The sequence below is a fragment of the Necator americanus genome, chromosome II, assembly GCF_031761385.1.
Source record: "Necator americanus strain Aroian chromosome II, whole genome shotgun sequence".
Lineage (NCBI taxonomy): Eukaryota > Metazoa > Nematoda > Chromadorea > Rhabditida > Ancylostomatidae > Necator > Necator americanus.
This window is the reverse complement of record NC_087372.1, coordinates 2,712,879-2,727,591: the sequence shown is the minus strand read 5'-3', so window position 1 is coordinate 2,727,591 and position 14,713 is coordinate 2,712,879. Positions and strand designations below refer to the sequence as shown.

General features: G+C 37.2%; 1 protein-coding gene across 1 annotated transcript; it reads right to left on the bottom strand.

Annotated features, from left to right (window-relative positions):
• Positions 1–668: 668 nt before the first annotated feature.
• RB195_016691 (uncharacterized protein) lies at positions 669–9,003 on the bottom strand (the record flags this gene model as incomplete). Its single annotated transcript, XM_064183334.1, has 2 exons — positions 669–784; positions 8,832–9,003. 2 exons carry the CDS (start codon positions 9,001–9,003, stop codon positions 669–671), a joined length of 288 nt encoding a protein of 95 aa, XP_064039215.1.
• Positions 9,004–14,713: the final 5,710 nt, after the last annotated feature.

Below are 14,713 nucleotides of genomic sequence, written 5' to 3'. Positions count from 1 at the left end.
TTCCAGAAACAAGTCGAAAAAAAGCGAAGAAGAGTCTCCAACTTTGGATTATGGTTTGGGCGTCTGGCTTGTAAACTTTAACAACTTTCTCTGGTTTTCGAGAAAAAAAATCTTCCTTAGAACAGACGATAGTCTATTTTATGTGAAAATTCTGGAAAAGCGGCACCCGTTGAGCAAAACCTTTTAGACCCTGGTGATAATATGGTCGAATTTATTATGGAACAATCAGAGAGGGGAGCTTCAAGAAATATTCATTCTCGTCTGGATGGTCCTGGTCGTCATGATGGATAGAGTCATCTCTCCTCGACCACGGATCCAAAAACCTAAACCCCTCAGGTCTTCTGGAGCCAATTTCTGGGTTAAAGTCATCTCTGAGATCTTGTAGAATGTGTGTGTGTTTTTTTCGCCGAAACCTCCCCAATTTCATACGGTGAGGTTCGATTCAATCTACCTCGAAGCTTGATGCTGGATCGGAAGCGAACAACATCGTCAAGACTGGCTTTGATCCAGATTTTCTCAGCCGTTCATTCCCGATTCGGCTCGTCATCTCGTCGAAGAAATTCTCAACTGACTGGCTTATTTTCAAGCAGGGCAATTTCAACAACATATTAGGTTGTTGAATGCGCACTCCTTGGATTTTGTGGATAAAAGTAAACAAAACTAGGGAACTAGCACATGTAATACAATAATAGCAATAATAATAATAATAATAATAATAATAATAATAATAATAATAATAATAATAATAATAATAATAATAATAATAATAATAATAATATCAACACTGGTAAGAGAGATCTATGTCTTTTTTGCTATAGAAAACTTCTGGTAGATTTCATTGCCAAGTTTTTTTTTCACACTTTTCCCGATGAAGAATTGGTGCCATCATAACCCAAAGGAATGAACGTTTTGGTTCGCACTAGGACGGTTTCGAACCATCGATCGTGTGGCTACAACAGACCTCTAATCGATTGCGTCCCACTCTGCCCAAAAATAAATTAAATTAAATTAAAAATATTATAGTGCAAAAATCATCATAGATGATGCAGTAAATAAGTAATTGTGGATATAAGTATTTTTTTATTGATTTCCTTGAGCTGTAGCCAAGATTGGTATTGATCGTCTTTATTTTTCAAATTCAAAGACAGTCAAACATGGGCAATTATTTTTTTAATTAACAAAAAAATTAAATAAATAAAAATTACATATAATAATGAATTAAATTGAAATTAATATTTCAAAATTTTTTTAGGAAGAAAAATTTCTGCTATACGTGATTGATGTTTTCAACTACTACTAGTTAGAATGATTATTATTCAATACTATCCAGAATAACTACGGAATACATTTTGCCACAAAAAAACATTTTTAACAGTGGAAATGTCTTTAAAATGTAAGAAAAAACGTCTTTGCCCAATAATTAATAACTATAAAATAGCTCAGTATAGTTTTCAATTCGTTCTTCTTCCAATGAGAATATTTTTCGCAAAACCACTGAATGAATAGCAGCTGGAATGTTACAACGTTTAGCTTCAAAAAATTAACGGTTCCAGTTTAGCACATAACTCATTAATTAGAAGTGTTTAGAGAAGTAAAACATCGTTCGGGAACTCACATCGCATTTTTCCACACTTTCAACGTTCCACTCATCGTTAAAGGCATTCGAATCTCAGGAAGTTTTTTTCGATAAGTGAATGAGAAAAGAGTTAACATCAGACAGTTATATAAAATATAAAATATGTACAGATAAGATTATCATGGAACCACAATCCGGTGCTTTTTTTTGCTTCGAAACGAAGGCGGAAGAGAGAGGGGACGTTATAAAATCAGCTAATAGGATTGGACACATGGAATCAGCCCGAAATTTCTCTCGACAACATTTCCCAAGTTCTGGATATTTTCTATTTCAATCCTAGCAAAATGTGGGAGAGAAAAAAAAACGTCCTGCTCTGGAAAGAAACGCTTTCCTTAAAAAGAAATCTTTAATTAGTTTAAAATTATCGTATGGCTCTTTTTCTTTCGCTTTCTTCTCCTTTTTTCCCTTTTTCCTCTGTCCTTTCTTTCAGGAATTTTTCTGCACTTACCCTCAAAACTTACACAACTCCATCCAAAAATTAGCAGTACTCTTTTTAAAAAAAATCTAATTAATTGGAAATTTTCACATGGCTCATTGTCTTTCGCTTTCCTTTCCTTCTTTTCTTTTTTCTTTGTCATTTTTTTTTCGGGAATATTTCTCTCAAAAATTCAGCGCAACTCCGATAATTTCCAGAAAATTCCTTCAAACTGAACTTTTCACATGTTTCCCCTAATCGGAAATTTGTGCATTGAATTCATAATCTCCATTCTTCCAGCTTTACTCCACTAAATCATCCTCTTCTATTGAGAATTGGAGAACATTCCAGAAAAGATTACCACAAAAAATATTTAAGAAAAAAAAAAGAAAATTTGGAACATTTTCCAGCTTTACAAAGAAGAAACAATAATTAGCAATGTCAGATTAATTTGCGTTCTACCCGTTCGTTGTTTAACAGTACGCGATACGTCGCACAGTGTGAATCTTTGAGGCATCTCGCCGTTTTTCTTTCTGGAAAAGAACGGGTGGGCGTGGCCAGCGTCACATATTCACTCGACCATACCCGTACAAATGACAGGTCTTGAATCTCTTGTGGTGTGCGCATTCGTCCGAGCGTCAGACTCATCTTTCCATTCTTTTCTTAGCCACAGAAAAATCGCAGACACGCAATTTTGCAGAATCCCTTTACGGACAGCATTCCCAACATAGCTCCGTTTTATAAAGCATATACCCTATTTGATCTCTTACAGAATTTCCACTCCCTTATCCTTATCTTAGCAGTACTTACCTATTTTGACCACGTTTTTGAGCTGACCTCCTACTGACGCCGAAAATTTTATCCTTTATTCTTTATTAAGTTTCTTAGAGAGTTTGAGTTCTTGGAGAAGTTTGTCCGGATCTTCCAAGGAATTCAAAAACTCCGCGCGGAATTGCACGGTCGTTCCTCAGCGAATATGGAGGAGAGGAAAAAAGGAATCCCCTTGAGGATGCCCCTGACCGCTATACGCTACGATCCTTGGCCGGCTTGTAGCGATTTTTAGCACTTCAGCAGCTCATAGCGTCGTATACGCCTCCTTCTCCCTACTTACAGCAATTTGTTATCTACAGCGGAGGTTCTGCTTGAAAAAAAAATAGAAATATCATATTTTGCATTCCATAAATTTGTCGTCTCTTTCCTTACGCCACGAGCCACATCGAAAAAATTCGATTAGAGCCAAAAACATACTTTCCAGGACCTCAGTAACGAATAAAAGATAAATTTTCTAGCGCCAATTTTTCCGCTTCGGATGCGATAACGAGTTCGCTCAGTTCAGAATTATGTGAGGTTTACGAACGCAAGCGATCGTATCAAGTCAGTGTTTTTATCCTCGTAGACAAGTCCAGTACTAATTTATCGCCGGCGGGCACGAATAAAACGTTCCACCTGATCGAGGGCGGTTTCGAACCATCGACCGTGAAATGGCGCAGCAGAGCACCTTCTACCGGCTACACCATTACCACCTCCGGTGCCTCGTTGGGACCGATTTTTCAGGGAATTAGTAAATTTTCGTTCGAAAGTACATCTTTATAAAAGTTTCACAAATGCGCTTAGCGAAAATTTGTAGCGGTGAGATTCGCGAAATAAGCGCTAATGGAACAGGTCGAGAAAGTTCGAGACATTTTTTCAAGGATCGGGATCAAAAGGAGATGAAATTGAATCCAACGTACTTACGGGTGCATAATTCCCACTTCCAGAACTTTCCGAAAAGAACTGGCACTTTTCGGTTTTTGATTTTCAAATGAGCTCATTAGAACGGCTGAAAGAAGTTAGAATTAGCTATTTTCACCCATTTCAACGAAAAAGAACGTCCACTTCTAACACTCAAACGCCAAACATCACCTTCTTTATTATTTCTTTCGTTTCGGGTTCTGCTTTGCTTTTTTTTCACCTGACTTCAAAATTCGGTTCCTTACATTTTTTTTCGTTTCTTTCTCTAAATTGTCACTGTGACCAAGGTCAGTAAATAGAGAATTTTAGCAACGGCAAGCGGGGGACAAGCACCGTTTGGAATCTGCGGGGCGAGGAACCAGTTTCTCAGTGACTGAGCCAGCCAGCTCAACTTACTGAATCCATGCACTCCACGTCTCCACTAAACTGGTCGACGTAGAAAAATGTCAACAAAGGGCAAGGGAAGGTCGTAAAGAGATTAAGGCTTGTCTTTGTCTACATACGATCGAGCTAGTCGACCTATAATGTATGTAAAATCAGTACCTAGCGTCATTGTTTTTTGTGGTCAGTAAATAAGCAAAGCGATAGTTCCTCGTCGCAATTTTTTTTCCTACTACACAACTAATTACAGTTTCCCTTTTCTTCTTCGCTTTCACTTTATGACACTTTGTGTGATCCGCGCCTGTATCTTCCGCACTTTTTGCACACCTTCACAAAGGTCTTTCGATGACGGACTGCAAGAAAAAAAACCGCCTCCAACTCCCCTCCCAACCATCAATCACTTTCTTCTTTTTTTTTCTTTTTTTTTCATCGTATTACCGATGAAAGCACTTTATCTTCGGTGTATTATGTCCCGGCTGGAAGTCTGGTTAAGGTGGTACGGTATTCCAGATTTCACGGGTGACGCGAAAGAATCTGCTCGCTCGAAAGCAATATGATACCTTGCGATCATAGTCACCACTAAAAGTTTCAGCACAAGCAAAATGTGCGTATTGATCCGTTACGGGAACCTTTCGCTTTCCAGTTTTCATATAAGTCACTTATATTAACTTATCGCGTATAATTAACATTACTATCCATATTATACTTAAATACATACAATACAAAATAATAAAAAAATAATGAAAAAGAACAATAATAAAAATAATAAATTTAATACATGTATAAATCTTAAGAAGATAAGAAAGTGACGTTATGAAGTAGAAATAACACAATGAAATAAAAACATAAAATAGTGGATAGTTGTAAAATTAGTCTTAGCTTCTTACTAATTAATCTTAATTTTCTCTATTACCTGCCATTTATTTATTTATTTATTCATTATTTATTATTTATTCAATTATTATACATTCGACTAAATTTCCCCCAACCGATTCCGAATCGAATCCTTGTGATCTCGTTTGGATTTCCCAGGAAAAAAAAACTTTGTCAGATAATTCCACAACAGTTCTCCAATAACAACACATGCATATAGATCTTTCTTTGGACCAGTACAGTACTCAACTAACAGCTACAGTAACCAATTCAATTGTTTAAGCGACTTCTGCAATTTGAGTTTTACCAAAAAAAAAAACTAAGATAAGAAACTATCGGTATAACGTAGAAAATAATACAATTAATTGTTTACGTCCGTGTTGATGGTAAGTGATCATTTATTCATTTACTTATTTATTTATCTATTTATTTATTTGAAAACAACTATGATTGTTACGCAAAATAGAAGAGAGAAAACAGAAACAAGAAACAGCAGCTCTCACTTGAATTTCGCCAAAGTTGTTTGTTAGGTTTTTGTTATTTATTACTTTTTGGAAAGGTTAAGAATGCAAGATGGCAACCGAGTTTGAATTCGATGTTCGAGTCTCTCCTGAAAATGTTTGAAAAGACTCAAACCCTCTTGAAAATTACCAATTATCGTTCGTCCTTTTACCGTATTTTAGTCGATTATGTGTAGGAATCTTAAATTTCTCAAGATGCATGCTTGCAGTTTTCTTTAGAATGGAAAAGTAATGTTTTTAATCCAATTATTCACAACTTAAGAACTAAGGACTGTGGAGAAACAGGATTCGTTCTCTACTTTTCCCCTTTTGCTTCAGGTTTAACGTCAAACCATTATTCCGCTCCTAAACCCACCTAAGTTCATGCGCTTTTTTTCTCTTCCAGACAACATTCGCTACACGATACCGATCTGACGGTCATAAAACGATCACGAAAAAATACGGTGCTTCGCCATGCAGCGCTTGCAGCATTAGGAAGCAGGCTAATTTAAATTTAAATTCCATCCGAAGCTGCAAAGGACAAACACGGTAGCGTGGCTGAAAATTGCTGCTGAAAAGCACTATTTTAATCAATGGTTCTCTTATGAATGAAGTGAAGAGCCTCTGGTTTTAGGAGGGTGGATAAAAAGGAGCACAAGAGCTTCTCTGAAAGACTTCAATGAAGAGGATCGACTCGAGCATTCTTGTCACACTTTTTCTCCCAGTTGAAGCGGCGACGGCGAAGCACTTAAAAGTCTTTGACCACTCCCCTTTTGTTGTTCTCTGATAGAGCACCGTAAAGATCCAGCCATGTTTTTACAAATATCTGCTCCCTCTTTTTTTTCCAGCTATTTTCGGATAATCATATAATTGTCCTCGATTTCAATTTCAAATTTCAGATTTCAATTTTTTTGAGACAGTTTTAGTTTCTTCATTTATATTTTATTATCTAATAATTGTTAAATAATAATTATACTATTTAAATATTATTTTTATTATGTTTTATTTTATTTTATTTTTATTTTATCTTAGTTTATCTAAGTTTTATTTTATTATATTTCTATTTTATCTTATTTTATCTAAGTTTTATTTTATTTTTTCTTATTTTCAACCAGCTATGCACCCATTTTTAAGCCTTTTACGGTTTCTGTACAGTTTTGCAGCGGAACGAATTGATCCCTCTACAACTAGTAAGTACGGAAAAGTCCTCCAGAAAACTAACAGCTTTCATTTTTGAACGTCGTCGGAATATTCCCGAAGATTCATCTCATGCACTTGTATGCAGCTAAGAAAACTGGCCAAAATCACGAAATCCCTACACGATTCCAAATAATTTTAATTAGGTAACGATAAAAAGTGAACAAAATAAGAACGAAACCAGGTGAAAATTTCTGAAGTTTACCAATTATTCGTTGAAAAAATAATTTTTTTCGGAGTTTTTCGCACTGAAATTTTTCTTTGAACAATTTTCATTTTCAGAAATCATAAAGAGTGAAAAATTCCGAAAGAACTTTGCTCCAAAAGCATTGAAGGGGACAACGAGAAAGCTTCGAAAAAGAAAGCGACGCTAGAAAGTTCCAGAGTTTTAGGCTATGATTTACGGACAAACAAGTGGAAACTAGGTCAGTCGAAAGAAGAACGAATGTGAGATTTCACAAAAAAAACCAGGAAATACATCCGAAATTATTCGGATGAAATAAGCGGAGCGAGGGAGGCGTAAGGCGAGAGCGACTTGAAAGGGGGACGAAAGTGGGACCTTAACACTCTCCCTTCATATCTTTTATGCAAAGTCTGTAGGTAAGTTAAGAAATATCGGCAATTATTTTCACGTTCAGTGAGTGAAGGGTCAGTAAGTCGAGGGATAGGATTTTTCCAGGTTTTTGAAGTGAAGAATAAAGTGGGGTTTCGACAGGAAAAACCAGTTGCCGGTGTCGCATGGTATGGTAACCCAAAGCAATACGATAGCAATAACGATTCCGACTAGAAGTGCCCAAATAACGTTATGGAATTGCTGTCCGGAGAAGAAGAGAAAAAAAAATCGCATACCTTCCCTTAAGAACTTGTTTTGGAGGTGAACGCTGCACTACAATTCAATGGTTTTTTCCTCGTTGTTGAAGTATCCATCCAACTGAGATCGGTGGGGTTTCACGTCAATCATCGAACGTTGACACTGTAATTAGTAACACCCGAGTTGAAAGAGGCCAAAAATTTCCTTTTTCTTTGTAAAAGATTTATTTATTTTTATTTTATTTACTTATCATCAGACGTTAACACCATAATTGGTAACCTCCGAGTTGACATAGGCCAAACATTTCTTTTTTTTTGTGGGAGATTTATTTTTATTCTGTTTATTTATCACCGAATGCAGACCCTATAATTGATAACCTTCGAGTTAACATAGGCCAAAAACTTGCTCTTTTCTTTGTGGAAGATTTATTTATCTTTATTTTATTTATTTATCATTAAATCCAGACATTATAATTAGTAACTACCGAGTTGACTTAGGTCAAAAATTTGCTCTTTTTGTGTGGAAGATTTATTTATTTTTATTTTATTTACTTATCATCAGACGATGACACTGTAGTTGGTGACCTCAGAGTTGAAATAAGCCAAAAATTCCCTTTTTTTTGTGAACGATTTATTTATTTTTATTTCATTTATTTATCATCGGATCCAGAAATTATAATTAGTAACTACCGAGTTAAAATAGGCCAAAAACTTGCTCCTTTTTTGTGGAAAATTTATTTATTTTTATTCTACTTATTTATCGACGAATTTATTTCTTTATTTATTTATTTGTGTCAACTTATTTTTATTTTGTTTATTTGACATCGAATGCTGACACTATAATTGGTGACCTCGGAGTTGAAATAAACCCAAAATTTCCTTTTTTTAAAACACTTATTTATTTTTTATTGATTAATTAATTAACTAATTTAGGCCATAATTTGAAAGTAAGGTTCCCATCGCTAAGTTCAGCTATAAGGTTTTAAGAACACAAAAATACGCTGAGGTTCTCGATTTTTATCAAAGTGACTTTTTTCAGACACTCTCATCCGTCCCATGTCACCCACATGACACGATTTCGTTCGAATTTCGATTTCTTTGATGAGCAAAAGTCTACAGTTCCTATAAATGATCTTTCTATTTATTATAATTACACCATTAAATTTGATAATTATTCTGCTTTTGAGAAAACCATTGGAAAACAGAGACAATGTGAAATTTTTCTCAATGCCTTCGTATCCTCAATAAAATCATCTTACACAATGACCCCATCGCCTACTCGACTCACTCATCTCGTTCCGCTCTTCTATGCCGTTGTCCGGATCTTCAAGTGCCCAGGTCAGCATCGTTTTGACGGATTTTGTCGGGCTTCCCGACCTCTTTTTCAACATAGCCGCCTCCTCGAGGAACGAACGACGAACCACATCTTCGGCGGCGGCACACCGGCACTGTCCATCCATCCACCATGCAGCGCCTCCACCCCCCCCCCACTCCTCGATGTCTACGATGCAGCTTAGGAGGAACCAGTCTCTATTCGCCTCTAACTGAGTTCCTCGCAATGAAACCGCAAATCCCCGACGAAATCGACGCATCGCTGTGCGTTTACGTATTTGTTCGTGCGTAAAGCGACAGTTCTAAACTGTTTTTGTGCTTCATCCTATGTCTCTTCTCGCTGATCACGCATGGATCATGCAGGAGAAAAGAAAACGTGAAAAATCTGAAGCGAAAGTTCTGAAAAAAAGAAGCATTCGTGAAGTGATATCCTGCATTGTCCGATATCCTGAATCTCAAATACTTCGTCAATCTTGTCACCGATTTTTTCATGGAATTCCTCAATTTCTTCCTTAATTTTTCTTTTTGAAAAAATGTTCAACTTAATCTTTTTTTCAGTTGCACATGAATTAAAAAGCTTCACATGAATTCCACTGAATTTAAAAAAAAATATTCTAAAAATCTTATGCAGGCTAATCATCTGTTATGAAGTCTGTCATATATGAACCTCCCTGGGTACATAACGAAACACGTCCTGGATCTATCGGTTTCGTACAATTTAAATTCTTAACGGTACTTTTTACCCCAGAAGGTTTTTTCTTAAAATTCTTCCCCTTTTGCTTAGTAGATGTATAGTTCTTCAATCATAGAAATCCACATTCTCCTCCAACTGGGGTCTGGTTCCTTTTAGGATGCGCTTCGTTGCGCTGATCCACCTCTATCCGATAATCTCCGGGGCGAATTTTCGTGCGATCCGCGAAGTCTTTTCGTTTTCTTTTAGTTCTAAAAATTTATTGAATTCGCGCCGATGTTTTTTTTTATTTTGAACATTTGGGAACCCGAATAAAAAGAATTACAGTATCATTAACCAATAAAATTAGTCCAAACGGTGATCTACTGGGGTTGGACGAGGAGCAGCAGACGTGGTGCTTCCGAAAATGACGTAGAACCTCAATTTTTTGGATGAATCAAGCAAAATCGAATAAATAGAGCCACTCAACGTTTCGCTGCGACAAATTTGGAACGCGTATTCCATGAAATAATGGAAGAATGAGAGTAGAATAAATACGAATACGAAAATAACTGAAATAAATAAATAAGAAATATATAATAATAATAATAATAATAATAATAATAATAATAATAATAAATGAATGAGAAAAAATACTTTGTTTTGAACTAAAAGTTCTTCCAGTTATCCACCATCGATTTTTCAACCTCTGGCTGAGAGAGGTTCGGTGTTTTTGATGTTCGGATATGAATAGGGTTACTCCGTAAATCACCAATTACCGCTGGATTGACGCATTTTAAAAGGATCAAGAAGTAAAGCAAGACACTTTACCGCTTATCATTTTGTTCTACAAGACCAGTTCAATAATATTTCATGTATTTTGAGAAAATTATTTAAGCAAAGATCTTTGTAACCTCCCTTTTTTTCTATCTACGAAGCAATTCGAATTCTTCCAGTACGTTTTTGATGGTTTTCTTCCAAAGTTCAATTGAAAATAACGAAGAGTACCCTTTCAGAACCGAATATTTATGGATTTTTTATTGGATTTTTTATTTCTTGGACCGGAAAAGGTAGAGCTCCAGCGAACAATCGTATCGTTTAGCAATAGACTACATTTCTGCGTTGGGCTAAATTCTTTCTTTCATTTTCAAACTTAATGCGATTTTAAATCCAAAGAATTCTTCCTCAAATGAATAAATTGAATTAGTAATGACATTAAAAATAAGACTTAAGGTAATAGTGTAATCGGAAAAAGCTTATTGGTGATATTAAGATAAATTTTCAATAAATAAATTAATAAGGCTAAGGTCTCCTCAGTTTTTGCTTAATTATTTATGTATATAGTAAGAAAGGATTTACATTGTATATTTGGGCATCTCCCAAGTGGTTAAATGGCCTTTTCTAAGAAAGTAATCCGAATATTAACTGGAATTAATACATTTTCTGGCTTCTCACTCGTATTTTCCTAAAAAAAACGAATTTATAACGCCTCGAATCAGAAAAAGGGACCCATACAGCAACTATCGTACCAGTTTAACAAAAAGAAAACATTCCTCTTTTCTTTCCAACCGTGTCTTTTTGGGATTTCTTTTTAATGCAAAAGACATTTTGACCAGATCTTTACTTTCCAAGTCGCTTAGAGCTACCAGCTGGATAGTGTTAGGGTCAGATAACCCCACGTTCCGGATGCATATTTCTCTCCACAGCCATGTGATACGATAAGGCGATAGAAACATGAGAAAACACTTACATATTCGTGTTTTAGACGTATTGTAGGCATAATTTTTTCTTTCTTTTTTCTTTTTCGTTTACCCAAGCCTTTGAAATTTCCCGGATCTGATGTATTATTTTCGAGTCCTGAAAAAAACCCCTATTTTTCTCTCTAAGCGAAATATGTTTGAGAGAAAAATTTAACAAAGTAACTTTCATTCTGCGAGAAATACATCTTGTTCATTTTTTTTTTAAGAAATAAGAAAACTTAGAAATGTGTGGTTATTACTTTATTGCAGTGCAAATTACTAAGTATTCCAAATAATGAGTTCACGCTGCTGCAAAAAATTACTATTCTATGCAACATTTTCACTTCTTTTAAAAAATGGGTCCTAAAAAGAACTACTGCATGCTATAGTCAAGTTGCACTTTTAGTTTATTCAGGCAGAAATCCCGCTGCTGACCAGATCCACTACTCTCTTAGCCGATCCCAATGGGTTTTTGTGTGTCTGGTGAAGAAAATGCGCTAGTCTAGTAAGATTACTAATCCCTAAGATCCAATCCCCGAGTATCCTAGCATATGTATGTTGCCAGATGAATAGCTGTACTTAGTAATCTTGTAGAAATGTGATTGTGATTTCAAGGCATCATCCCACGAATCTGAGGTGGTGAAGATTTCAAGTGGAGTATCCGTATACGGGATGGGAGACTATGGAGAGGGGGGTGATTCCGTCCATTTCTTCCTAATTGCCGTAAAAAAACGGCCCGGAAGATGCGGCGCCGCACAAGGCTGGCGCGCTCCAATCGAACCTCTTGTACAAAAAGGTGCGCCAAAACGAATGAAGTCGTATCTTCCGGGCCGTTTTCTACGGCAATTAGGAAGAAATGGATGGAATCACCCTCCGCTCCATAGTCTCCGACTCCGTAAATGAATACTCCACCTGAAATCCGTACCACCTCAGATTCGTGGGGTGATGCCTTTCAGTCTGGACGAGCCTCTCACAACCAGTTTAGTTCACACAAGTCACTGGGCCTGAATCCATCATTTTCAGGTAAACCTCCGGATACACGCTGTCTAACTCAATAAACGTTAACTCATCTCAACGGAGGTCTTACTCTACATTAATTCCCTACGATAAAGAACCCAATGAGTCCTTCTACAGTATTTCTAAGAAAATAATGGAAATCAGAGCTATTAGTATATGAAGTAAGCGAGGCGCGGATGTAGCGCAGTCGGTTAGAGGTTCGCTTTCGTCGCGCGGTCGATGGTTCGAGATCGCTCTAGTTCCAAAAAACCTTTTCATCCCTCCGGGGTCGATAAATTGGTACCAGTGTTGTCTGGGAGGATAAAACACTGACTTGATCATCGGCCGCACCCACCCCACCTCCCCTTCTCCCTCTTTCTCTTCCTCCCTCAAGTCACTGTAGTGACCAACACCAGTCCAAAAACCCCTAACGATAACGAATTACAGTAAAACGCGTTGGCGCGTCCCAACTGGATTGATACCGCCAGGGACTTTACAGTAATCCAAGTAACCCGCATCTGTGATCTACTCGTAGGCATAACTCTGATTGAGTCAATATAACGAACATGACCTAATCATTCATTCAGAGCTATCACATGGTTGGAGATCTATTATGGGTCCGTGAGACTGTAACTTAAATCCAGGCCTTTAATGTGAATATTTTCTCTTTTTTTTTTTGCTATAAGAATAAATCGTGAATAATTTACATTCCAAGGAATCATAAAAAAATTTATAAGGAGCCACTCGAAATCACCTTTTCCCCTTCCATCCCTTTTTTTTTACTATTTACTATTAATCCGAATTTTGATCAGAAGATGGAAGGATATGTTGTAAGCTTCTTTCCTCCTCATTGAATCAGGCAAATTTTTCGCCATCAAATCCGCCTTGTTCGACCGGATCAAAGACGCCTTTTGCCCCAGTTTCATTCGACTCTAGGAACTTCTCTGTTCTTCAATCCATCTATCCACACTTTTCATTCATTTCACTTCGCTTTTATCGCCGACCTTCAATGTGTCTCCAGGAAATTTCTTTAAAATCTGGCGCAGCGGCGCAAAAGAGATGTTGATGGGATTGCAAATTATGAAATTATACTAGGGATTTTTGCACTTAGCTTGAAGCCTGCGGTGTGGTTTTCAAATTATATTCGGATGTTCAGACCATCTATGCATTATTTATTTATGAGGTTCCTATTCTATTGAACCAGTACTTCACAGCTATTTGAAATTCTTAAAAGCTCAGCAGCGAAAATTTTTAAATACATCGGATACAGTACATTAATCCCGGAATAAAAACGTGGTTTTATAATTATATGCAGTGTATCACGAAACTGACGTGATATGGAAACCTTAGGGAAAGTGTAGTGTTCAGATGGTAAATAGAAACGAGCGTGGCCCCGCTGAATTCCCATTAATCGCCCCAAAATAAAGGACGTGAGAATTGTTTTAGTTCCTACGAGGTGCTCTAGAACGCCCCATCCTCCTACTCGGTCCAGTCTCCTCAGCCACATGCTCGTTAGTTTTACTTGTATAGGCTGGTGAAAAGACCCCATGCGTCCTCGACCGCTCGCGCTCCGACGGACGCGGTGCGTACACAACGGTGACGCATTGCAGCTGATTTCGTAGGAAAGAACGTCGTCTTCCACACTTTTTTCAAGGAGGACTTTAGGGGGGATCGAGCGGAGCCACGTTGGATTCAGTAATCCACAGCTCGAACTCTACAGAATCCCTACCGTTTCCGTCCCACGACAATACAATACGTCTTGAGGCGCTGCCTTTAAGTATGTGAAACGCTGAAAGCATGAAAAAATCATGGATACGCTGTTACTCTTTGAGTTCTACAAAACAACTCAGTTTTTTGAGTTCTCTCGCTCCCAAGAACGAATTTTCATGACCCAGAGAGCGAAATTTCACGGAGCAATTAGCGCTGGGTTCGTATTGCGTATTATTCCAATCCCCACGAATTTCTTGTTTGACTGATCCAAGTTTCGGATGCGTTTAATCCGCGACAAACCCATCTCCTCCTATCTCCTTATATTTCAGGAGAAAATATCTATGATTCACATGCCGTGAGCTCGTATTTCCCAACGTCTGTCCAGTTGACATCCTCTGCATATATTTTTCGTCGCACAAACCGTTTCGAGAGAAATTGGCCTCACGTAAATCTCCTATCCATCGACAGTGTACTTCCAGAAACATCAATGAAAAATGTTATGAAATAGGACGCAAATGAAATTTGACCCAAACACCCGTAGCCTCCCTCTCCTTTTTTCTAAGCTTTGGATTTCCAGCCTACAACCTGCGAAATTTCCAAAAAAAAAAACCTTTTTCATTCCGGATTTCTCCTTATTGTTGTTTTCAATGCGCTTTTTACCGTCCTTTTCTGACACTGATAAGCTTGTGAAACATTACAGTACCCCGGTTTCAGTACTCTTCC